The 27,667-nt window shown below is 43.1% G+C and overlaps 1 protein-coding gene across 7 annotated transcripts in view; it reads left to right on the top strand.

Annotated features, from left to right (window-relative positions):
* LOC119166781 (methylthioribose-1-phosphate isomerase) overlaps positions 1-27,667 on the top strand; it is a 373,314-nt gene that overhangs the window by 318,263 nt on the left and 27,384 nt on the right. For 5 of the 7 annotated variants that reach the window (XM_075882519.1, XM_075882513.1, XM_075882516.1 and 2 more), the window contains one exon: positions 20,511-20,558. The exons of the other annotated variants lie outside the window; for them this stretch is intronic. In XM_075882519.1, the coding sequence (XP_075738634.1) occupies positions 20,511-20,558 (48 nt within the window). The remainder of the gene's footprint in view (positions 1-20,510; positions 20,559-27,667) is intronic. 7 annotated transcript variants of the gene reach the window in all.

The raw sequence follows: 27,667 nt of genomic DNA, 5'->3' as shown, positions 1-27,667 counted from the left end.
TCAGCAGCAAACACAGGACCGAGTTGACTGGCGGAACATGGGTGAGGCCTTTGTCCTGCACTGGACGTAGTCAGGCTGATGATGATGATGATCTTCCTCAGAAGCTTCGACAGGAAGTGCTCGGAAGCACCGCACTGGCCAAATTGAATATAAAAGCACCACGCTTCATCAGATTTCGTATACACATGCGTAGTGCCGCTGGCGTTCGATACGAAATGATGTCTCTATTTCCAGTGCTTTACTTGTCTCTCTCTGTGCGTTGTAACAGTATGCAAGCCATATTTGAGCACAGATCGCGTCCTAATATGCTGCGGATTTCTCGCTAGGCACACAGAATTCACTTCAAAGAACTCAAGCTGAACAGTTTTCAGTGTGTCGTCCTTCATCTTCGGTGCTGTAGCTCTCGCCAGGTCAGCGCACCTCGTCCTCGATCTCATCTGACCGTTTCCATCTTTCCTATTTCTTCTGAACTTCCGTGTGCGGGTTCTCTTCTTACTATCATCCTCTATTTTCCTCATATCTCTTTCATTCCCCTTCTCCCACCTCATCCAACTGCTGACCTGTTGAGGTGCCCTTGTAAGGAGAGACAGTTGCGGGTCGGGATTTTTCTCCTCATTTCCTTTTCATAACCAGTTAGAGAGAGGAGTGCAGAATCGCGCAGTCTAATGCTGTATCTGTAAGTAGACATCAATAAAGGAGGCGTAGCATGTGAGGTGCCGCTACCTGTAACGTTAACACTGGGCACGTTGCACTTGCGATTGTCATTGATCCTGAGTAATCAGGCTAGATGGCTATGAAAGTGCCTTGCTCGATACCCGGTGCAACACTTATTGTCTCGAGCTGTGTGCGGTTAGTACCGCACTTGTCACTTAAAATACTTGTTTGAAAATGGATGTTTTGAGTGTTATAATATACGCGTAAAGTGTGAACTGTGTTACCAAATAGCGCAGACTCATGTGATGCAACGAGACAGCTTGCTTTGTTTAAATATTACGAGCAGTCACTTGCATGTGGGCAGTGCCATAACGCTTAAGTGTCGAGGTTTGGTAGAGAGATGTTCATTAAATAAATAAGGTTTGCAAGTTGCTCGGCACGACCTGTAGGAAATAAGTATTCATTCAGTCATTTCATTTTTATTTCCTTAAGGACCCCACTGGGGGGTATTACATAAGGGGTGGATACACAGGAAAAGAGAACATTTGAACACGTTAGTTTTCGCAGCACAGGTGATTTGTAACATTTGTCGCGAAGGATGATGGCAGGTGGTTGAAGCAATGGAGCATGGAAGGTTGTTCCAATCCTTGACGGCGTGGGGAAAAAAAGAAGCGGAAAAAGTGGCAGTTCTGTTGCGATAACGGGACACTTGAAGTGGATGGCTTGTGCGGTGTGAAGTGTATGTCGGGGGGAGGATGTAAGGAGCTGCATTGAGAGAAGAATGAAAAAATTTATGAAAGAGAGATAGGATGGCGATACGGCGGCGAACAGAGAGGGGTGATAAACCAGATTGTGCTTTCAAGGATGAAATGCTGATGTCGTATGAGTACTCGAAGTGAATGAATCGAACGGCACGATTTTGGACAGATTCGAGGTCGTTAATGAGGTATGCTTGGGGCGGGTTCCATATGGGGGAGGCATATTCGAGTTTTGATCTGATGAGGGATTGATATGCCAGCAACTTCACATGTTTTGGTGCATGACGTAGGTGATGTTTCAAGAAGCCCAGAGTTTTATTTGTCAATGAAATGACGTTAGTAATATGCACATTCCAAGTGAGATCGCAACACAATGTGACACCAAGATACTTGTAGAATGGTTGTGATTGTACAGGGACATTGGTGATATGATATGAAAAAATTAAAGGATTCTTGCAACGGGTAAACGTAACAAGTTTGCATTTGTTAGGGTTAAGAGACAAAAGCCAATTATCGCACCATTCTTGAATGTGGTTAAGATCGTTCTGGAGAAGATTTTGGTCGTGAGTGTTAGTTACTGTCCGATAGATTACACAGTCATCTGCAAACATGCGAATTTTGCAGGATACACTGAGGGGTAAGTCGTTGATGTATATCAGAAACAGGAGGGGGCCAAGAACTGAACCTTGAGGTACGCCTGATGTTACTTTGAGGTAAGCAGAAGATTTATTATTGACATGCACAAACTAAGAACGGTTAGTTAAAAATGCTTTGATCCAATTTAGTACACTTGGGTCTAAGTTTAACTGGGATAGCTTTAGCATTAGTCTTTGGTGGGGTACTGTGTCGAATGCCTTTGCGTAATCTAGAAAGATTGTGTCAGTTTGTAAGTTGTTGTCAAGGTTAGCATGCAGATCGTGAAGAAATATTGCTAGTTGTGTTTCGCAGAAGAATCCTTTCCTAAAACCATGCTGGCTGGGGTGAAAAAAGTTGTTGGAATCTAGAAAGTTTACAATCTGAGAGTAGATGACATGTTCCATGATTTTGCATGGGACGCTTGTTAAAGAAATGGGACGATAGTTCAATGGACAGTTCTTATCACCTGATTTGTAAATGGGAACGACCTTGCCCATGTTCCAGTCATTTGGAAGAATGCCTGTGGAGAGTGACTGCGCATACATCAAGCACAGAAATGGGGCGATGGTGTCATGGATATTTTTTAACACATTTGAGTTAATATCGTCGACACCACCTGATGAGGACAGTTTCAATGTTTTGAATAATACTTGCAATACCACCTGCGCAAAAAACAATTGAGCACATAGAGGATGTCAACAGCACCGGGGCAGGAGAAGGAGGTACACTAGATTCGTTAGTAAATACAGATGAAAATGCACTGTTAAAAGCATCAGCACATTGATCATCTGAGAGAATGTGACCAGAATCATTAGTAAGGTAGATGATGTTGGCAGACCGAGGGTTCACGATCTGCCAGAATTTACATGTGTTATGGGTTAGCATGCCTGGTAAATCCTGGTTCAAAAACGTATATTTTGCGTTACTAATAGCGCTAGTATATTCTTTTTCGGCTGCGTTGTATTTCGCCCAAGCCTCAGGCGTCTCTTTTGCTTTTGCTGCACGAAAAAGGCGCTTTTTTCTATGCGCTAGTCTCTTTAGTTTGTTTGTAAACCAGGGATTCTGCGGCGTGCTACGGAATTATGTTGTGGGGATAAATTTGCTAATTAGTTTATTCATCTTACTTTTAAAAATCTCCCAATTATCGCTCACAGATGGAGAGTGAAAGCTATGTTCGAAGTCTGGAAAGAAGTTTTTGGGTTCTTTGTTAATGGCCTCATAATTACCTTTATCGTATAAGGTAATTGTTTTCTTGAGTTTGTCGCGCCACTCAAGAGGGAAGGAAAAATCTGCATGTATTACTTTGTGGTCACTAATTTTGGGTAGGTATGGAATGGACGATAAAGAATCTGGGCGGTCGGTTAGTATTAAATCTAGGACGTCTCTGATAGTATTAAATCAAAAAAGGTTAAAAAAAAATATTAAAAGGTTAGTATTAAATCTAGCACAGCCACCTGATATGCGTGTGGGCTCTGACACAAGTTGAGATAACTTAAAAGTCAAACAAACGTCTATAAAATCTTGCGTTTCGACATCGTATGCCGACGAGGGTGCAGGGTTATGCCAATCAATTTTCGGGAAATTAAAGTCCCCAAAAAGTAAAATGTGAGCGTTAGGGTAGGTGGTCGTGAGTGTGCTCATTATATTGGTTAGATCACGTGAAAAACCTGTATTGGTGCTCGATGGCCTCTAGCACACCCCGATTAGGAATGTTTGAGGAGAAGCGTGGCAAACCAGCCACAAAATTTCAAAGGTAGATTTTATGTCGACAGCAGAACAGGGTATTTCTGGGCCAACAGCGATTATCACACCCCTGCCCTGGCCGCGTTTGCGGTCAGTGCGAAATAACTGATAATCGGGTAAGTTCGGGAGCACTTTGGTGTCAGTAACTTCATCGGTTAGCCACGTTTCTGTTAGTACCAAAATATTACTGTTGGAAGACGCCACAACGTTCGACACGAGTTGGCACTTCGGCATGAGACTACGAACATTAGTAAAGATAACAGAAAAAGAAAGTTCATTACGTGTTTGGATTTGGCGGTGGTGCGGTTTAGTCTGCGAGCGCGGTGATAGCTATGCAACTTCTATAACCGATTGTGATCCGTGGTCGAAAATGTACCATTTGGAACCCATATACGAAGTTTTGAAATGGATCTGAAATTTACTTGATTTCTGCTTGGTGAAAGCAACGAGATGACGGCGGGAAGTACGAACTGAGAGGGAATAATCTTTGCCAGTGCTCAAATCTGTTTCTTTCAACTTTTTGGCATTTGAGAGGGTGTTTTCTTCGGTTTTGTAGAATGTGAACCTGACCATTATCGGGCGGCAACGATCATTGGTGTGGCGGCCGAGGCGATGCACTCGGTCAATTTCTTCCGGGTCAGTTTTTATTCTCAAGTGTTCAAGACAGTGGTTGATGATAAGTTCTTCTGTTTCAGTATTTGTTTATTTGGCGTTAGTATCTGGAAGGTTATATAAGATTAAGTTGTTGCGGCGTGACCGGTTTTCTGCGTCATCCAGCCGTTTTTCAAGTTCAGAAACTAAGTGCATGGTTGCGGTAGTGTCGGCTTGAATTTCGGCAATGTCAGCTCGTATGGGCAAAATATTTTGGTAATGGCGTTCTAGTTCGGTCATACGGTTTCCTAGATCCGACAATGTTTTGTCGGTTGTGAGGAGTTGCTGCTTTACTTCTTCAAAATCGGATATTAGTTTGTTTTGTCCAGCGCTAATCTTTCCGAGTTCTGCAAGAATTTCATTCATTTCCGGACCAGGGTTAGTTTCAACGTCACCAGATAACAACAAGAGTATGGAGTAAATGGCATGTAAACACTCGGCAATGATAGCGACAAGACACAGTGGGCCCGGCAGCTGGACTAGAAAGTAATCACTTTATTTTTTTGCGTAAAGACTGCTGTGCTTACTAACCTGCATTGTTGGGAGGAACGGGTAAGCGAACTGCATTGTGTCACAGCTGCCAAGCCCACAAGCTGACGCCGGTGACCGTTTGCGATATATAGGTGCTCGGAGTGGTGATGTTGACTTCGATGGGGCTGTCCAAGGGGAAGTGGGGGAGGAGTAGTCTAGCCACGGGGCTGGCAACAGCGTCGGAGCGGTAGCAGAGGGGGGCGGGACAGTGCCTGATTCGCCATTGCCAGGCAGGAAGGTGCAGTTTGATGATGGGTCCAACAAAGTGATTGCCAGGCCGGGCATCAGCAGGCGAGCGACAGTTACAATGAACACCTGCATTGTTGGGAGGAACGGGTAAGCGAACTGCATTGTGTCACAGCTGCCAAGCCCACAAGCTGACGCCGGTGACCGTTCGCGACATATAAATGTTCAGAGTGGTGATGTTGACTTCGATGGGGCTGTCCAAGGTGAAGTGGGGGAGGAGTAGTCTAGCCACGGCGCTGGCAACAGCGTCGGAGCGGTAGCAGAGGGGTGCGGGACAGTGCCTGCTTTGCCATTGCCAGGCAGGAAGGTGCAGTTTGATGATGGGTCCAACGAAGTGATTGCCAGGCCGGGCATCAGCAGGCGAGCGACAGTTACAAGGAACACCTGCATTGTTGGGAGGAACGGGTAAGCGAACTGCATTGTGTCACAGCTGCCAAGCCCACCTGTATTTTATCTGCAGCAATTTTTCAAGGAAATTATGTCCATCTGCAGCCTTAGGCCCACATTTTCGTCCATGGTGGACTGCTTGCGATTCTAGTACTACAGAAGCTTCTCAGGTGCTGCTCCTTATTCTCATAAACTGCGTGAGTACACTGTAATAGGAATTTTACCTTTTGGAATTGGACGAGTTGTTTCATACTTGCATACAGACAGTGCGACTGGGACGAAGAAAGCAGACACATAGACGCAAATAAGCTCCGGTTGACAAATGTTTTTATTTATGGTTATAATCAACACATTACACAATGTATCACATAATATGAAAGCTCATTTAAAAATGAAATTTTTTTTGTATTAGGCTGATTTGCCACCTGTCACACCAATCGGTTATTTTCGTTAGAGTGCTATTGAGTAAAACGTGGTCTTCACTGTTGTGTATATCCTGATATATTATACAATCATCAGCGAAAAGATTAACTTTACAATCAATGCACATTGTTATGTCACTGATGAAAATCAAAAATAACAGCGGGCCCATTACTGAGCCCTGTGGGAGGCCTTAATTCACCGGCACAGGTGCAGATGAGACGTTTTTGATTATGACGAATTTATTTATTTATTTATTAGAATACCCTCAGGGCCCGTAGGGCATTACAGAGGGGGTGGGTACAACATATATAACACACAAGAAAAAAAGACAAAATAAAGAAACAAGTGTTAGATGTGCAAATTGGGATCGATCAAATAAAAAGCTCTTTGTCTATGCAGTGATGGGACCGTTTGGCAATTTCAGTATGGCACACATAGTCGAATGCTTTACTGAAGTCTAATAGAAGTGCGTCTGTTTGATTATGATTGTGAATACCTAATGAGAGATCATGAACCATCTCTGTAAGCTGACTGTCGATAAGCCTCTTCTGAAACCATGTCAAACATCAACCAGAATGTTTTTTTAGAAGCATGTGGTTAAGTTCTTGAGTACAACGGGCTGCAAAATTTTACATGATGTGCTGGTAAGGGAAATCGGTCTGTGGTTGTATTAGTGTCTCCTGACTTATGGATCGATACGATTCTTGCAATCTTCCAATATACAGGTAGGTCAAACGTCAAAAGTAACTTGCAGAAAATAAGTCACTATCGACGTCAGCCCTACCTGCAGCAAGATCCCAAAATTGTATCGATTCATAATTAATTGTAAGCGTACTGTGAAGTCACTCATGCCCTACTTTGTCATGAAAAGAATCACAAGTAAGATGAAGTATGTGTGCGATTTGTGACTGGTTGTATTCACTGTGAACCAACAAAGATTGTATTTTTTTACGTCGCTTCTAGAATGTGAAGTAACTCGGCAAATATGGTGATGCCTTCGAAAAGCTAAATTATTTGCATCTCGGTGTTTCTTCTTCTTTCGCGGCAACTTTTCGAGTGAACATGCACAAAGAAGTAGTGTTCAAATATGTGGACAATGTGCCTGAATGGGCTACATTATTCGACTATTAGGTAAAACAAGAATGTTCTTTCATTAGCAAAATATAAACTTGTCAAAAATCAAGCATTGAGAGGAAGGCTTGATTCCCTGAACACTGACTGTCAGACCAAGCACAATTCAAGGTTTTCCGATTGTATGCGAGCCATATGCTCGCATACAATTGTACATTGTACAATGTACATCCTAGTGTGAAACATCATGAAAAAGTAGGACAACAAAATAGAACACAGATGCAGCTCCGACTAACAAGTGAGTCTTCATTATCACTTAACCAGCAATGAACAGCAAATAACAAACATGCAACACCACTGAAATGGCACTGCTTATTTAAACTGTGCCAGTGCTACGCCTGTGTGCCGTACATTATTGTCCCACTTTTGCGCTCGTTGTTTCACGCTCAAGGTTCACTCATGCGCTGTGATAGTGGCACTTGCACAAACACGAAGTTCCACTTAGTTCTCGTGAAGTGTGCATAGCCCACATCAGGCGGTGTATCAATGTATCCCTCAGGGAAAACCACACTTCATTAAAGGCTCCCCCCCTCTCATTTACCTAGCCGCTGTCACACCTGTGTTTGCATACGTGCAGTTTTTCGATGGTACCACTTTATAATACATAGAGGGCATGGGATGCATTGAATAGCTGAGGCCTCTTTGTACATTCGATGTAAAGCTCAACAAAAGCATATTCTGTCCTTCAATTAAATGATATGTTGTGAGAAGATTGAAAGCACATATTTAGTGCCCCCCAAGTGTACCTGTACGTATATGTTTGCACCTTCAGGCCTTTTTGATTATATTATGGTGACATTGTAAGGTAACTAGTTCAGTTATTCTTCCAGCTCAGAAAGACATGAGCACCGAGAGGTCATCCTACTTATTCTCAACTAAATACGGTATTACTCCAGTCACACCATTTGCATCTTCTACAAAGTTTTTATTTTTAAAAGTCACTATCAAACTACAAAGAAAATGAGCCCTTATATTCACAATTCTTTCCTCATTCATAGCGAGGGTCTCATTCTGGCAAACTTGGTGCCTTCGGGTAGTATGCAAGGGATAATTGGTCAACTGCCAGCTTGTAATGGGATCACCGGCTGCGTGATACCAAACAGGTAGAAAAATGGGGACGACCGCCACTGTAGCTTAGTGGTAGAGCGTCGGACGCATTATTCAAAGATTGCAGGTTCGGTCCCTGCCGGTGGCAAGTTATCTTTTTGTCCACTGTTCTTTCTTCATATTTAACATTGCAATTACTTTTATTAACTATCCCCTATGCCTTCCTTGGCATCATTGCCTAATAGTTCTCATTGTTATTGTGTCTAACGCAGCTTGTTAAATACATATTGCTTTGCCATTTCGTAAGTGTGATTGTAAGACACGCCAGGATACATGTCCCAAGAGCTTTTATATCTTTTTATATGACCTCTGCTATCAGCTTGGGTCACTTAGCATCAGCATGTGGACATGTCAATATGAATCGATGTGATTCCAACATGCCGTTATCATCATTATATATGCATCCTTTAAGGCACCTGCTACAATAATGCATGAAAGTGGCCTACGTTAGAAGAAATGAAGTGCAGACTAAATTAAGAAAAAGCAACAACATTTAGAAGGATACACATGGGGGAACACAGTAACTTTAACATTGACAAAACATTTAGTCCCAAGCAATGCACACAATGCAAAGGAAGGTATGAATCACTAAAAACAGACCAAAATACATTCAAATATTGCCTCGATTGAAAAATGCTGTAGATACGCTGTCATGATCCAAAAGCAACTCGATTGAGCTTGCACACATGTACAGTGAGGTCGTTTCATAAGTATGGTAAAAATACAAGTAATGAAGCTGCAGTCTTGTTAGAGGTGCGGAAATCGCGCGAGTAAATACGGTACGCCGTTCGTGAGGAGTTCGCAAAGCAATCCAAGAAGATATCCGCGCGGGAAGTGAACTAGAAGAAGTCAAGTTTTTCTATGGGTAACTTTTTTGCTCGAACATGGCGGAATGGCGTGTAATAATTACAAAGGAAAAGCCAGAAGTCATAAAATAATGGATAAAAATTACCCGCGTGTTGTATCTGTGGGGTAATTATGGGGAGAAGCACGGCGGGGTTTCTCCTATACCTACCTACAGCATTACTATCAAGCCTTACCTTGTGTGACGTTTATCTTCACGTCTACTCACACGTAATGCAAAGAAGTGTCGTTCATATACCATTTCAATATTTGTTGATCAGAGGCATGAATAAAGTAAGAGAGTGCCTTGCCCCCCTCCCCGAAACTGCTAACGCCTCTAAAGATATTCTTAACAAATTAATATTGTGTGCCCATCTATTTCCAGAAAAATTACCTGACTCGTTTGCGGGCCCTCAGAACTCGCATTCGAAGGTAGTAAATCAAAGGCGCCAAAAATTTACTGATTACCTGAGGTGTTGGTGTAAGAGCTTTGACACGCTGAAAACGCAAATTCTAGGCTCATGAACTCACTCGGACTCACTCCAACTCAGACAGAACCATGATTCTAAGTGAGTCTGGGTGATATTTTGGCGAGTCCGAGGGAGTGCGGTTCAAGAAAGTTTTCCTGAGTGTGAGTCCGAGTGATTTCGGCTCAGGAGAATGCGAGTCTGAGTGAGTACCACATTTCTTTTTTGCCAGCCTATGCTCACGAAGGGGTTTATGATCTGTGTAATTGTTTCCATGTGCGCAGGACGATGACATAGAGCTTCATAACACAATACAGCGGAGGGTATCGGCTTTACATAGTGTAAGAGTGTTTTGGGACGTTAAACCCCACAAACCAATCAATAATGGTGTAAGAGTGTTGATTCTTCCCCAATGGTGCGTGCGTGGGGGTGGGATGCAGTGGAGGTGAAAGGGAGGTGCAAGGCCTCTGCTACATGAGAAATAAAGTTTAGATCAAATTAAGTAAAAACAATAACATTTAGAGGTATACACATGGTAAAACATGGCAATTTTAACATTGACAAGACATGTAGTCACAATCAGTGAACACAATGCAAAGGAAGGTATGGATCACTAAAAACAGACCAAAGTACATTGAAACATTGCCTCAGTTGAAAAATGATGTAGATAAACAGTCATGATCCAAAAACAACTCGACTGAGCTTGCACACTTGTACAGTAAGGTCATTTCATAAGTATGGTAAAAATACAATTAATGAAGCTGCAATCTTGTTTTCTTGTAGGTTGTGCACAAGAGGCACCCTCCATATGAAGGCACAACTTGTTCATTTCGGTAATGGTGCTTAGCAAACGTGCAGCCATTGGAAAAAAGTTGCATGGATGACCCACCCATGAAGGAAGGTCACCAATTAAAAAATACAAACAAGGAAGTGGTCGAGGACTGAACCTTGCTGTACTCTACAGTACTGCAAGGTTCAGGCACAGTGTCTAGTGAACTGAGCAATTATGAAGCACAAGATGCAACGATTGAATGGACACATGAGCTGTCAACTGATTATTGTTGAATCACGAGTCACGTGATGGAAGGGAGCTTGAAGCTGCATGTAGTCAAGGAGAGCTGTGCTATACTACTTATGCAGTTTTCTTGGGTGGAAGAATTGGACAAGTAAACGCTCATGACATTAGATTGGTGCTCAGTACTACACGTGACCCATCTTAACATTCCAAAGCTATACTATTGTGATAAGCACTATTGTTTGTAGATAGACGTACTGCAGAAATGCTTTGGGGGCAAGACACGCCAGGAGCATGAACACTTTCAAATCTTATTCCTATACATTGAACAGATGATGCAAGAGCTCTTTTACAAACCTGTGACAATGCACTCTTCTACATCTAAAGCCTAGAGTTACTTGGTGTGAAAAGGTCATCTTCTCCTCCAAGCACTGCAACATCATTGAAAGGAATTACCTCCGCATGTTGCAGTTCACTACCATCATACATATATCCCATATGTCGAGAGCATTACTAATAAAAACATCGCTGTTTATTGTTTGTCTCCTGACAGCCTAAGCAAGCTCCTTTCAGTCGAACTGGGAAGTCCTGAGAAGAGTGATTGTAAGGACAATAGCAAGCAAAACAGCAGCGGTCAGCTTGCTTCAAACCAGCCATCCGGCAGTTCTAATGATAAGCAGGCTAGTAAATCATATTGTCTGTATTTTTCATAAACTGTGCTCTTGCTCTTCAACACTGGAGGATGCATGTGTCCCGCACATAAAGACAGCACTCGATGAAAGCATGATCTGCGGATGTGTCCCTTAAACCGAAGAAGAAAGTGCAGCCCGATGATAAACTGCTTCTGACATATGATACACGAAATGAACAGCAACCATATGACACAAGAAAAACACAGGGGCGACAAGAGATGGCCTTCAAGTAAAAAGCAAAACACTGTATGCACTTCTACGCTCCAGCTTTAAAGTTACCATTTCGGCATCGATGGCATTAAAACACGCAGCACGGCAAGCTGTACCTGTAGCTGCCACGAGGCAAAGCAACCGTATGACACTTGAAAAACACAGGGGCGACAAGAGATGACTTTCAAGTAAATAGCACAATACTGTCTGCACTGTGATGCTTCAGCTTTGAAGTTCCCTCTACGGCATTGATGGCATTAAAACACACAGCACTGGGAGCTGCAGCTGTAGCCGCCATGGGGCACAGCAATCCTATGTCACACGAAGAACACAGGGGAGGCATGAGTTGGCTTTCAGGTAAGTTGCACAACACTGTCTGCTTTTCGACGCTTCAGCTTTTAAGTTGTCAAGTCGGCATCGATGGCATTAAAACACACAGCGCTGGGAGCTGTAGCTGGTGAAGGGCGCGGCAGTCGTGACTGGGAGCACACGAACTCTTCAAAATATTTCGTAAAGGCAACACTGGCATGGTGTGGCTGGGAAAACGGTGTAAATGAGCACAGATGAGTGATGTATTTGAAGTAAAATGCGACACACAAAGAATGCAGCGGTGACAAGAATGGGCTTCGAAGTAGGGTGCACCCCATTTTCTGACACTTCGGCGAATAAGTTTTCAAGACTTACTGTTTTGGCATTCAATGGCAGTAAAACACCGTGACGGCTTTTGGACGGTTATGTGCAAGGCTCCATGGTGACAGTTGCCAAAGCTGTTGCAAGTGACACGTCTGATAAGCAGGAGATCGCGATGTAACAATATCTGTGGAACTGTCCTCAGGAACCAGTCAACGGAGAGACTGATCATCATCTTCATTCATGCTGCTTTCATCGCTGCTTGTCGTGTCAGCGACCAAGGTCACTACGACTCGTTGGTCGTCATCAATGACATCATCAATGATGTGATCAGTCTTCATCATGTCATCCTCCACTTCTATTACGTGGCTCACTTAATTTTTCCATTTTTGAGCAGTGACTTGCTCTATGCCTTTCCAAACAAGAGCATCGAAGCCTTCCGTCTTGAAGTGTGTATTGGCTTTTGCAACATAACCTTTAATATCACTCCAACATAACCTTTAATATCGAGTTGAGTGCACAGTTGTATGGCGGCAAGTGTATGACTGTGTGACCAGCATCAGCAGAAATGCAGTCATTGTGATACCTCCGTACTTACGGTTTGAAGAAGCTTCATCTGTTCTGCCTTCACCTTGTCACAGTTCCAGGTCACAACCTTCAGAGAGAGCCAAGCCTGAATGTCTTTTTTCAACGTACTCATACGGGGTACCTTTTCAAGCTTTACAGAATGATAAGGTGCATTATCAAGCGCAATGGCACTTTCTGGTGGCAAATTCGGCAGTATTTTTTTTTTAAACCACTTTTCGTAGTGGGCGCCGTCTATTTCATCATGATAGTTGCCTGTGCTCATTCTGGCTCGAAATACTTCACCGGCAGCTGTGATGAAGCCGTCCTCGTTGCCACGGTGAGTAATAATGAGGCGACCTTCCTTACCACTGGGATTAAGGGGGCCTATCGTCAGGTTGGCTTTCTTGGTGTGCTCAGCGGACTTAATGGTCTCCTCGACCCACCCACGGCTTACAGTGTGCCCTGCATTCACACAGGTTTCATCAGTGTAGAAGATGGGTCGTCCCTGGCGTCGAACCTTCTTAATTTGGCGCAAGTACTTGCGTCGCCACTGGATGATGTGAGTGGCCTTAATCAGGAGCGAATTTCGGGAACGCTTCTTATAGAGGAAGCCTACCTTGAGCTGCATCCTATGAATAGTTGTCACGGACTCGGACGGCAGCGAGTCATCTTCTTTGAAGAATTCAGCGAGCTTGCGCACCGTCGGAATTTTTCGCCATTTATAGAAATCATGCATGACTCTGCGCAACACATCAAAGTCGAAGTCGTCCGGCAGCTGCTCTCTATCACGACCCCTGCCACGGCAAGACAGCGTCTTGGGGGAAAGTACTTCACCAAGCTTATCGTGCTCTGCTACCCACTTGTACAGCTCACGCTCACTGACGTTGATGAATGCAGTCGTTCTCTTATTGAGAGAGCTCATGCTTGCACTTCTGCTACCCTCCTTACGCAGTGTCCCGAACACATTTAGAGCCAACTGCTTCACTCCTTTGTCGTAAAAGCTGATCCTGGAACAATATCGCACAGGTGAACCAGGTGCCGCCATTTTGACAGGAGTAACCAAATCATCCCGGGACGGGAGAGTATTTCGGCAGCGCATTGAAAAAGTCACATGACAGAAAACGTGGGTGGCGCTGTGCGCGCCGTGGTTCTCATTGATTTCTCACTGAACAATCTGTTCTCACTGACGCAGTGCATCAAAATAGCAGAAAAGGAACACAGGCCCCTGTGGCTAGCATTTTTGAAAATCAAGGGAGCGTACGATAGCGTGTTTAAGAGGGCTTGTAGGAAATACTGGACACAATAAGTGTCGATGATGGAGTCACTAATCTTTTAAAGGATATCTATAAATGTAGCAAGGTCGTTATAAAGTGGGAAAAACTGGTATCCAAGCCAACAGAGGTAAGACGAGAGCTTATGCTGGGGTGTCCTCTGTCACTCTTGTTATTCATGATGTACCTACAAGGATTACAGGCCAAATTAGAGGGAAGTGGACTTGGCTTAAACCTCTCTTTCGTCAAACAAGGAAAACTCATTGAACCGGCACTATCAGCATTGATGTACGCAGATGATATAGTGCTAATGGCCGACAACAAGAAAGATTTGCAGAGATTGATGGACATCTGCCGTAATGAGGGAGATAGGCTAGACTTCAGATTCAGTAACGAAAAATCAGCAGTCATAATTTTTAATGATAATGAAGGTAGTGAACTTAGGGTACAGGAGGTCTGTGTTCTAAACAGTTTAGCGATAAAGCATGGCAGTGCTCAGAAGGGGAGAAATCATGGTCATAATGGTTAAAAATGAATCTAATCGCTTTTTGCTGGATGGCCTCAAGTTTATTTATGTCAATTGCAAGATGTGGTGACCACACAACAGACGCATATAAAAGAAGAGGCCTGATTAGTGATTTGAAGGCTATATATAAGCTTGCATTCTTTTGTGGCGCCCTTTATCGTTCTTCTTAAGTAACCTAATTTTTTAAGCGATTTTGCAAAAATAAGGTCGATGTGTTTGTGCCACTTCAAGTTTGGAGAGAATACAAAACCAAGATACTTAAATTCCTGAACTTTTTCCAGTGTGTGATTGTAGTTGCCATATCTAAATTGCAATGGCTCCTTTTTATTTGTAAAATTTATTGTCACAGTTTTCTGAAAATTAAGCTCCATTTGCCAAGTTCTACTCCATTCGCAAAAGGAAGAAAACACATCATTCAACAAAACTTGGTCAGTGACGCTACGTACATTGGAATACAAGACACAGTCATCGGCGTATAGGCGAAGCTTAATAGTGTTAATGACAACCTGAGTGACATCGTTAGTTTAAATTATGAATAAAAGGGGTCCCAAGACAGAGCCCTGCGGAACACCTGAAGAAATATGAGCTTGTGACGACTGTTCATGGTTGTAGCGAACAAACTGACTCCTCAGGTGCAAATAATCTGTAATCCAATCTTTAGTCAGCATATGGGCCTGTAAGAAGGTTACCAAGTTTGAGCAGAAGTTTTTTATGACATACCTTGTCAAAAGCTTTGCAGTATACAATAAAAATGGCATCGACTTGTACGTAATTATTAAGTGATGAGGCGATGTCATGTGTAAGTTCGATCAATTGTGTGAAAGTCGAAAAACCACTGCAGAAACCATGCTGATGCTCTGAAAGGATATTGTTGTCAGTTAGGTATTGAATAATGTGCTTGTGAATGATGTGCTCGAGTAACTTGCAGCACGTGGATAATAATGAAATTGGTCTGTAGTTAGAAATTATTTCCTTATTACTCGATTTGAAAATAGGAACAACATTAGCGATCTTCCGAATTCGCGGGACCCGTCCGGAGTCAAGCGATTTCTGGAATATAATTATGAGGTATCGTGCACACCATTCAGAATACCTTTTCAGAAAAGCGTTAGGGATACTGTCCGGGCCAGCACTTTTATTAACTCCAGAGCAACTTAACTCAATATCCAATACAAGATCGACAGCCTCCTAGATATGAATTATATAGTTTCGAAGCATACGATCAGGATGGTACTGATCGAGAACAACATTGAATTTTCTTGACTATCGTTCTATGTGTCCTCTTTGCCTAAGTTGTATCTGATGCTTTTTATGCGTGTGTTCTTTTCCTGTGCTTCCCTGTGTATATTGTTATTTTTGTAAATCTCTTGCAATAGCGATGAGAAATCCCAACTTATATCTATTGGTATTTAAAACATTAAGATGGTTATGTATATTTCTGTTTACTATAAATAACATTTTATTACTGTTGTATGTGTTACAGTATTTGCACATGTAGCTTATGTATTTTTGTATATTTTTGTATTTTTTCTGTATCCTGCAAAATTCTTATGTCAGTCTGTCTGCCTCACTGTATTTGTAGCAAAGGCCCTTTGTCAGGCTTTCAACCTTTTGCCTTCGCTCCATTTTCTGTACTGGCACAGAAATAGCTATTGATACAGAGGGTGCGACAAAAGAAGGAACATTGCCATTATCAGGGGTTAAAATAGACTTAAAATAGCTATTGAAGACCTCCGAGATCGTCTGAGCATCTGAACATATTTTGTTTTCAATAATGAAAGAGCTGGTTCTCCTGGAGGGTGGATTAATTGTCTTCCAAAATTTGGTCGGATTTTTCTTAATGAACGTTGACAGCATGTTAATGTAATAGAAATCTCTAGCTTCGTGCATTTTATTTTTGAGTGTTGTCTTTAACGTACACAAAGTGAATTGGTGATTTGGATTGGAGCAGCATCGGCGACGTAGTTGCTTTATGCGGCGAATAAACTGTATTATTTCTCCGTTATACCATGGGTGTTTAGGATTGCGCTTCACGCATTTGTTTGGCACGAATTTAGATATGCAGTCGGACACAATCGTGCCAAAGTGTTCCACCAGCTCATTTACACCACAACTGTTGCTGGAAAGGAGAAAATTTGCATAAGAATATGCAAGCAGGGAAAGTACGCCTTGATCGTTGGCACGTGACAAATCAGTAATAACTTTGTATTCTGGTTTCTTAAGTTCGTAGTTAATAGAAAATTGAACAAAGACTGGATTGTGATCCGAGATACCTTCTACAACCTCGCACTCTGAATCATCATTCAATAGGTCAGCTGTAACGAAAACAATGTCCAGGATTGAACAACCTCTGGTGGGACTTCGAACAACTTGAGTAAAATCATGGGATACAGCGAAGTCAATCAATGAATTACAGAGAACCTTGTCACGGCCGGTCGTGGTGAAGGACTCCCAGTTAACGTGGGGTACATTAAAGTCCCCGCATAGGATTAGTTTGCTGTCAAGAAGTCTCTGCTTAACGATATAGTCCATGATTGCCAATATGAAATGGTCATCTTCATTTGGTGGCCGGTAAACAGCTCCAATCACTACAAACACACTGCATACCCTGATCTTACACCAGACAGACTCTGTTTCGAGGAGACCGGCAGTGTTGTATATTCAATGTCGTTTTTGATAAAGAGCGCCACGCCACCACCTCGACCTGTCGTTTCGAATAACCGAGTAACCAGAGGGCATAAATTCGTCCTCAGAGATGGATTCATTAAGCCAGGTTTCAGTGACGCATATAATTGATGGACTATGACACTGTACTAGGCAACTGAAGTCAATCAACTTATTTACAAGGCTGCAGGCGTTAAAACACAGAAGCATTAGGTTTTCTGATTCATTGTGTCTGGTGTCAGTTCATTGCTTTCTTTGCTTTCTTTATGTCTTATCTCTGCTATCGTGCACCAGGATTCTCTCGTCATGTGCATCATCCCAAGTGAATAGTTCTTCGCCAATCTTTATTTTGTTCGAGATTAAGTTGACCTTCCGACCCGCCCTCCGAAGTTCCGCAGTGCTTTGCCATAGTTTCTTGCGTGCTTGCCTTGTAGTAGGGGAGTAGTCTTCCGATACAGAGTAGCTACTGCCCTTTAGTCTAAAGCAATGTTTTAGTATGTTTAATTTCTCACGGTGATCGAACAGTTTGATAATAACCGGTCGATGCTTGTTAGATTGATTCCGACCCAATCTGTGAATTTTTTCTGCCGAGGTAACTTTTATACCTAATTTATCAGTGAACACTTCCTTCAACACAAGCTGCGATAGTTCTTTATACGTTTCATTTGGTTTTTCAGCTATACCAAAAATAATTAGGTTGTTACGCCTGCTGTAATCTTCTAGGTCAACAAGCTTTCTTTTCAAAACTGTAACTCGTAACTCTATCTCATGCGTCAAATTCTTGATTTTATTTATCGCAGATGTAGCTTCATCAACTTTCTGCAGTTTGACCTCAATATCCCCCAGCCTTTGTTAAATATTTTTCTGGCCCTCAAGCAGTTCAGGTAGAACCTGCTGAGTGGTAGGCCCTCGTATAGGCTCGATGTCACCACATAGCATGAGTAGCGACTAGACGAAGTCACAGGCAGTAAAGTACATTTCAGTAAGTCTACGTGGGCACGTCAGCTGGACAAGGCAAAGGTCATTGGATTTAGTTGTGGAAGCATTGTTACTAATCTGCATGAAAAACAGGAGTGGATTTGACATGGTGCTCCCTGGATGCCAGCCGACGTGCCCACTGAAGAAATCCGATAGAAATGGGGCGTTTATATCTTGGTTCGTTATCGAGGAGGTTGCACACGGGTGTCCCCAGTCGGCGCCCAGGCTTAGGAATTCCTCTGCGCAGTCTCCATGGATTGCTCGTGGAACAGATGTGGATACCGTGTTCGCTGTGCTGGCTTCGGCAGTCGAGGCGATCAGAGCAAGCTGCATGAAAAACGGGAGTGGATTTGACATGGTGCTCGCTAAGTGCCAGCTGACATGCCCACTGAGTGTATTTGGTGAATTTGGTGTATTCCCTTGAGCTCCTAAAGCGTGCCTACTTATTCCACGTTGCTTAATTTGCAATCTTGCTTGAACTTCTGAACTCATGCTCAAAACCGCATCGCCGAACGTCAGACCAGGAACCATGACCCCTTTCCATATTCCTCTCACAACATCATACTTATTGTAATTCCACAGTGCCCTATTTTTCATCACTGCTGCATTCCTGTTACCCTTAGTCGTTACATATATTTCGTGTTCCCTTAGATACTCAGTGCCATTGCTTATCTATACGCCCAGATATTTGTATTTATCTGTTATCTCTAGCGTGACCTCCTGTATCATAAGGTCACTACCTTCATTATCATTAAAAATCATCACTGCTGATTTTTCCTTACTGAATCTGAAATCTAACCTATCTCCCTCATTACTGCAGATGTCCACCCTTATTACTGTAGATGTCTATCAGTCTCTGCAAATCTTTCTTGTTGTCGGCCATTAGCACTATATTATCTCCACACATCAATGCTGATAGTGCCTGTTCAATGAGCTTTCCTTGTTTGACGAAAGAGACGAAACCAAGTCCACTGCCCTCAAATTTGGCCTCTAATCCTTATAGGTACATCATGAATAACAAGGGTGACAGAGGACACCCCTGCCTAAGCCCCAGTTTTACATCTGGGAGCTTGGATACCTCTTTTTTCCACTTTATAACTACTTTGTTACTTTTATAGATATCCTCTAAAAAATTTGTGACTCCATCTTCCACACCTAGTGTGTCCAGTATTCCCCACAAGTCCTTTTGAACCACGTTATCGTACGCTCCCTTGATATCCAAAAATGCTCGCCACAGGGGACCTTGTTCCTTTTCTGCTATTTCGATGCACTGCGTCAGTGAGGACAGATTGTCTTTCAACCTCCTGTGTTTTCGAAATCCATTCTGCAGTTCCCCCAGCACCGCCTCAACCTCTATCCATGCCTGCAGTCTTTCCTTTATAATCGGCATTGGCAGCCTGTAGACCACTTAAGCCACTGTTATAGGACGGTAGTTGTTTATGTCAGCTTTCTCCCCCTTTCCTTTATAGATCATGCTCATCCTGCTAAGTTTCCATTCATCGGGGACTTCACCATCGATTATTGTTTTGCTCACTGCCTCTCTCCAAGTCTGTTTAGACTTTGGACCCAGTGTCTTTATTAGCATAAATAGAATGCCATCTGGGCCTGTTGATGCACTACTAGGAACCCTCTTCTCAGCCCATTCCCACTCTCGTTGTGAAAATGGAGCCATTGCGCCACTTGATCCATTCTTGTCTATTGTGGTGCATAAGGTACTTCTTTGTTGAAATTTTTCTGTCATCCTTGTTCTTATATATTCGATAGCTTCGCCCCCTTCTAGCCTAGCACCTTGAGCTGTAGTTATAAACTTGTTCTAGGCTTGTCTCATTTCTTAGGGAGTTCAGATGGTTTCGAAATTTCGCAGCTGCCTTTCTATCCTTTCGATGTACGTCTACCACCCACTGAGCCCCCTTTCTTCTAATCTTTTCATTGATCTGAAAGCATGCTTCCCTTCTACAGCTTAGAAAGAACGTCACTGTAACGTCACCCATTGACGGCGCTGGTAGACCTGATAGGCCTACTAGCGCCGTCTCAAGGTCAGATAAGTAAGTTCACAACGCCACCGCTACCCTTATTCTCGTTGCACTGTCAAAGGTACAGTTTCACTTCTCTAAGTGATAGTGTATAGGTGTTCTGTGGCTGAAATAACTTTGAGCTGCATCATCGCTTCCTGAGTTCATATGTGTATGAATTAGAGATTGCAATAACATACTACGCGTCCTTGTTATTCATTTCATTAGTGGTTGCATGCTAACTGGCTGTGGCTGTGTCAAGTGCAATGTTATAAAATAACGATACATCATTGGTATTTATATGTTTATTTGTTGTTTGAGAATAAAAATGCACTCAGATGTAACAGCTAAACGTAATCGATTTGCAGGAAAAACGATCTGTATGCTGACGCAGCAAGAAAACATGGGCAGTGAAGGTATGCAGACCGGCCCACTGCTTTGTAGAGTGTTCAAACAGCCCTGGGCGGCTGTGCCAATACGCAGCATGGAGCAGGAGTCTGCGGAAGCCAAAATGACTAACCGTACATTGAATTTTTCACACCATATAAATCTTGTCATTGTGAAGGTGCAAACTTGCAATTTTTGGCAATACTGCGCAATGCACTACATATATGAAACAAAATGTAGGTACTAAAGCATGCAACTCAGGGGCGTAACGTAAAGTGCGTAGCGTGGGGCGGAGCACCTATTTCCTGCGGCAAGGTTCTGTTTGGTGTTGCATAAGTCAGTTGCCAGACTGCCACCAAATTGAGCGGACAAATTTGCCCCTGTAGTTTTGCCTTCTCCGTGAGAGTTTGGTGTCGTCCGCGGTGCATTTTGCGAGTGCGTGAGCTATGTTGGCCGTTTTAATTAATAAAATAAACGTAAAACGAGCGTTCAGAAGTTGGGGCGCGTTCTCTGGCTGCGCGCGCTGCTGTGCAGTTTAGAGATCGTGTGTCAGAGTTAAGAAATCAATGACGCGTCGTCCACCGTGCATTTTGCGAGTGCGATGAAGTTTCTCGCGAGTGTGTGTGCGACGTAATTAACGCAATGAACCGTGCGTTACATAAGTCGGGGCGCGTTCTCTTGCTGTGTGCACAACTGTGCAATTAAGAGATCGTGTCTCAGTATTGGGGACGACTGGAAAAACTGAATAGAGTCAGAGCAGGCGGTGCGCTGCCCCCCCCCCCTTTTTTTCACACCTGATTGTGCCGCGTCGACCGTGTGCCACGGCGGGGACGCTACGCTTCCTCTAGATGTGTCAGCACAAGACATGCCGTTCGGGCTCGTGTACATGTGATGAATAATTGTCCCAAGGCTGGCTAATTGCAGTACATCAGATAGGCTTCAACTATATACGCCTGAAAGGCTGCTGTATGGACCCAGTTGGAGCGAGTTAAGTGCTACTCGCGCGTACCTGTAAGTGGGACCCCGCATAAGCATTCATTATTTGGAATTCGGGTCGTTGGTGTTGTGGGTGAGGCCCTGCAAGCGACGGCGGCTGGTCGGCGGGGTCCTTATTTAAAGGTACGCGCGAGTTCATTGCACTGGTGAAATGCACAGCGGATGATACGTCATTCATTCTCTAACTCTGAGGCACGATCTCTTAATTGCACAGCAGCGCACACAGCAAGAGAACGCGTCCCAACGCCTGCAAGGCGCGGTTTATTCCGTTAATTAAAATGGCCAGCGTCGCTCATGCACTCGCAAAATTCATCGCGGACGATACCAAATTCTCACGAAGATGCCACAACTACTAAGGCAACTTTCTCTGCCAAATTTGGTGGCAGTCTGGCAACACTGACCCTCTAAGTCTGGTAACAGCTTATGCAACATCAAAAGAACCAACCTTACTAGCAACGTTACTAGTTACTAATAACGTTGGTTACTAGATTCTGCCAGTTTTCAAACTGCAGAGCTCCGCTTGATGCCGTTCCATTGCGCTCCACAAGGGGGGACGCGCGACGGAGTTTGCCCGGCAAGTTGCGGAAAGCCGCGACAGACACAAACGGCCGAACGACCGTTGTGAACAGCCCGCTGCAGTGTGCTTGGTAACGTTTGCGCGAGTACCCGCAGGCGTTTGTAGACGTGCTGACAAGTGTATGAACCATGCCACGATGTTGCCCCGCCACGGTGGTCTAGTGGCTAAGGTACTCGGCTGCTGACCCGCAGGTCGCGGGTTCGAATCCCGGCTGTGGCGGCTGCATTTCTGATGGGGGCAGAAATGTTGTAGGCCCGTGTACTCAGATTTGGGTGCACGTTAAAGAACCCCAGGTGGTCAAAATTTCCGGAGCCCTCCACTACGGCGTCTCTCATAATCAAATGGTGGTTTTTGGGCGTTAAACCCCACATATCAATCATGCCACGATGTTTCGTGCGCGGGTGTAAAAGCGGGTACGATTCCGTTCTGCCTACAGGGAACCAAATGCCGTGCTCCTTTTTGTGGAAGACACATTGAAGACCATTAGAGAAGCTCGCAGGTTAAAAAGAGCTAGCTTGCGCACTGAGATTGAAGCTAGGCTACTGGAAATGAGATCGTTGCCATATATATTACCCCATACCAAATGAGTGATGAGCACAGCTACTTCAGAGGTTCACCAGACGACAGTGTTGTGTACTAAATCTGGATATGTTGTACACAAAATGACCAAGCGTAAAGAGTGCCACTTGTGTCTACAAGACGTTAGTTCAGAAGCTCCTGTCATTGGCTCTGATGCATACTTAGCTACATACAGGAGCTTCAACGAAGGAAGCCTTATAATAGGCACCTCAGCGTCAAGATGCTACACTTTATGTAAGTTCTATTGAATCTATTTCATTTTCTTTTGATAAAAAAGGTCTCTTTGCAGACCTGTTTCGGAAGGTCTTGGACGAGTCGGATGAGTGCGATCTGACGAGGCTGGATTGCGACCAGCACAAGCTCACGTTCGCGTGTCAGGTCCTCTATTTTTTCATCGTGACATGATTGCATTTTTACGCCAGGGATGTCAACCGACGCCTTCAAACCCGCGAGAAAGTTGCCATCGCCACCAAGAAAGCTCGCCTATTGTGAAGCCGCTGAACATTTGCATTGTGTGTATGTGCCTTCGGCCTCGGCAATTAATGTTTTTCGCGGCACTGAGAATAAAAGGTGCTCTTTTTTGCTCAGTTTTTGTTTGCAGTAAGGAATGTCCGCAAACACTGGCCGCACGTTTGTGACGGGCAGCCTCACCGCTATAGCTTTGCTTCTCATTCTGCGCGCGCGGCGCGCACGGCGCGCACACACGCACGCACACACACACGCACACACACATATATATATAAATTATGTTTTTTCACTCTTATTGTCCTAGCTGCTGTACCGAGAGTTCATCACGCGAGCCCATAAAAGCAGCTGCATTGTATCATACCTACTTACTCTGACGAAGGCTGTGCCACGACCGAATCGTTAGTAAAGGCAATTTCCTTTTCCAATGTGCTATCTGGAAGTTTATTCGATATAGAAAATACCCGGACCTGTCGTGCCTTCCCTTCAATTTATATATATATATATATATATATATATATGCTACACTTGGTGCAGACTTGGTGTCTTTAGGTTGTATACGAGGGACTATTTGTCAGCTGCCAGTTAGTAATAAGTTCATGTGCTACGTGACGCCAAACAGGCTTATAAAGAGTGTGCCACACTCGCCGCCATGGCTACTAGTGGCGCTGACTGACACTCCCACGTTTAAATTGACATAGATACCCAATGAAGTGGGAGATACCCAATGAAGTGAGATACCCAATTATTGTCTGTTAGATCTCATTAATATTGTGTAAAACATCAAAAACGTGCTCTTAGGTATACACTTGTTTCCCTTATATATATATATATATATATATATATATATATATATATATATATATATATATATATATATATATATATATATATTAGTTTATTGCTGCACAAACACAAAACATGCATAAGTAGCAAGAATGGTGGAATAAAAGCTGCCTAAAGGCAGCTTAACTAGTCCTGCCTCCTCATACAATAGCAGCAGTAACATGAAATTGCCGAATAAAATATTCGTGGCGCAACTGATACCAGCAAGGAAAAAAGAAAGGAGGAGACAGGATAGGGTGCCAGACTTTCAAGTCGTTCATTTTCCTCACATAACAGAAATATATATGCTTCTACAATGCGCGAGCACAAGTTACTATCACATTGCACGCATGAAAACCCAAACAGAATAAAGCAATCACACAGTGCTCCCTAAAAACAGGTATTCCTTCCTGTACAAAGTGATCGATGAGACACTGATGCATTTGTTCCCCTTCCTTTGTATGTGATATGCCTGAAGTACTTCACATGCTAACGTTTCCCTGCTTCGTCCTAACACACGTGTCGATCACTTTTTACAAAAAGAAATACCTGCTTCTAGATATGCTGTGCGATAGCTTTCTTCTGTTTGGGTTTTCGTGCGTGCAATGTGATAGTCGCTTGTGCTGCGCCCTCTCTTTGTGCGCATTTTGGAAGCATATATATTTCGGTGATGTGAAGAAAATAAACGAGTTGAAAGTCTAGCGCCCCATCCTGTCTGTTTTTTTTTCTAGCTAGTATCAAATGCACCACAAATATTTTATCAAGCTATGCACCAACTCGCCCAACGACACACTCTGCTAAAGCAACATGATAAGAATTCACACAAAAATTCACCCGTTGACAATCTTAAAAATAGATACACAGAGCAAGGCATTGAAGAGATGGAAATTTAGCTGACTCATAAAAAAACGCAAGATACTTATTTCGAAAACACAAAATTAAGGTAAACATTCATAATAACAGCTAAAATAATGCATATCTATAAATGTAATGTATGTAATGTAATACATAAAGCATCACCCAATTGTTCAAAGAGGTCCCTAATGGCAGTATAAATTTGAAACGCATTGAACTACTATTTCAAGGTAAAGAACGGTCATTTACAACGCGCGTTCCGGCTTCCTGCTGAACAACAACGGGACGGATGGATGGATGGATGGATGGATGGATGGATGGATGGATTGATGTGGCTGTATCCTTTAGATCGGGCGGCGGTTAACGCCACCTAGCCGTTATAGTTAGTGAACTAACCACTAGATTTATCTTTTTTTTTTCCTTTAAATAGTGAGGTTGAAGATTCGTACTTTGCAGTGAAGGGTTTAATTTTCACTTGTGCCTTGACCTTAGCCACCAATCAGATAACCTCCTTTTAGTTAATTCCAAAGTCTTAAAGTCTTAAGTCTTAAAGTCTTAAGTTAATTCGTAAAGTCTATTTTGTCCTCCCTGTCCCTAAACCCCAGTGCCTTGAAAAACTCTGCGCCTTGTTAAACTCTTGTTAAGCGGGTAGACTTAACAAGAAGGAGGTTATCTGATTGGTGGCTAAAGTCAAGGCACAAGTGAAAATTAAACCCTTCACTGCAAAGTACGAATCCTCAAACTCACTTTTTAAAGAAAAAAAGTAAATCTAGTTTTTGGTTCATTAAGTATTACGGCTTGGTGGCGCTAGCCACCGCCTGATCTAAAGGGTACAGCCATATCCATCCATCCATCCATTCATCCATCGTGTTAGCGGCCACTTCATTCTCCGTACGCTCCCAATCGCCGCCAACACAGAGTCTGAAGTTTGCTACGTGCGATAGGTGCCCCTTTGTGAAGATGTTTCGTGTAATCAGTTGCTATACATGGTCGGCAAAATCGTCAAGGAACGGCAGCAGTATAATACCATTTTCTGCGATGGTATACTGCTGCGTAACTTACTGCAAATCCAAGGGGTGACTTTCTAGGAAGGGCAACGAAAGTTGCCCTTCCTAGAGAACGACGTCAGTGTCGGCCGCGCTAGTGATTGGTGATTGGAAGAATGAGCATTTGGGTACACTTTGGAAATAAATTAAACTATATTTTGAACGTTTGTTGCTTCCGACCCTTCGTGTAGAGTGTCCTTGCATGCAGAGAAAACCCACGACAGGCTTGTTATATATAGCCTCTAAGTTTGGTGTCACCACCCCTTTAAATGATGCTTTAAACTCGAGAAGTTGCATAAAATATTTTGCCATCTGCCCACTCACACCAAGTTCCACTTCAGAACAGCCTTTTTCCTGCCACAAAAATCAGAATGTCTATTCCATCACTGATAATGACTGCACATTTAAAGTTGGAAATGTTAACGGCAATGTGCCTGCCAAATGCAGATGTTTCAGTGTATGCTGAGTGAAATAAACTCAGTTAAATTCTAAACTTGCTTCTTAATTCTGCCTCTTGCAGTGGGAAAGCTCGCACAGGTACCAGCAATAGCTTCCGAGGAATCCACTTTTGTATCTTCAGCACCAAGCATGGAATTTATGAACTTGTGTAGTAGTGAAATATATACGACTTGTCTAGTAAATTGCCGGGTTGAATGTGTAAACAGCATTGAAATTTCGTTCTTTGAAGTTATTGCCAAACAGGCCTTCAGGATGCATCATGTGCATGATGTCAACGAAGAAATTCGGAAATGCAGCCTTTGATCAGAAACAGTGCATGCATGGTAGGTATTGCTGCAGGTTAACATAGTTTGGCAAACTGTAAAACTTGTTGGCAGATATAAAATTTCGTGAATCAAGAAAGTGATATTGCAAAGCGAATAGTCGGAATACATAAAATGATAAGGAGAGCAACTGATTAAGTTGGGTTTGTCTCGTAATGCTTTTATATGAAGCATACTCTCAAGACCGCGTACCAGCAGTCATGAGAAAGCGTGGTGGCCCAGCCGATGCAAGATAAGAGGTAATTTTATTTATTTATTTATTTATTTATTTATTTATTGAAAAATCCTTACAGGCCCTTTACAGGGCATTGAGTAAGGGGGGTTATTGGTGAAGTTTTACAGATCACACAAAATAATTCACGAAGCGTATCACAAATAATTCACAAAGAGTATCAGCACAATGAAAGTATGACGCGGATCGTAATATAAGTTGAAGTTAACAGGTGATAACAAGAAAAAAGAAAAGGCGATTTCATAGTGCACACACGACAGTGGGAACTGAATACAGTCATTATAGCATATGAAGGCGACATCAACCAAAGATAGCGAGCTGGCTTTACCTCAACGACGTGCCGTTATTTGGTTATAAGTTGCAGAACATACAATAGAAAAAGCACCAAAAAACGCAGAACATATGCCCATATACAGAAAACATTTCCAGTGTGCAATAAACATAATCGGGCACAAAATCCGACACGTGCAGAACAGTGGCAAGTCTATTGTGAGAAGAGAGTAAGCAGCAACTGACGGAAAGAATTATTGTCTGATACAGATGCGATGTTATCTGGAAGACCATTCCACAAACGTATGGCGCGAGGAAGAGCAGATGAGTTGAATGAATCAGTTGCCCCGTATAATCGCTTGAAACTGAAGTGATTATGCAACCTACGTGAAGTAATGGAAGGAACATCGAGGTGGAGTGGGAGGGGTCTGTTGGTGTACACGTATTTGTGAAAGAGGCAAAGAAGGGAAATGTCGCGACGAGTGCTCAGGGGTTGAAGAGAAAGATAGTC

Source organism: Rhipicephalus microplus, unplaced genomic scaffold (genome assembly GCF_043290135.1).
Source record: "Rhipicephalus microplus isolate Deutch F79 unplaced genomic scaffold, USDA_Rmic scaffold_12, whole genome shotgun sequence".
Lineage (NCBI taxonomy): Eukaryota > Metazoa > Arthropoda > Arachnida > Ixodida > Ixodidae > Rhipicephalus > Rhipicephalus microplus.
The sequence above is the reverse complement of the archived record's forward strand: the minus strand, read 5'-3'. Positions and strand labels throughout refer to the sequence as shown.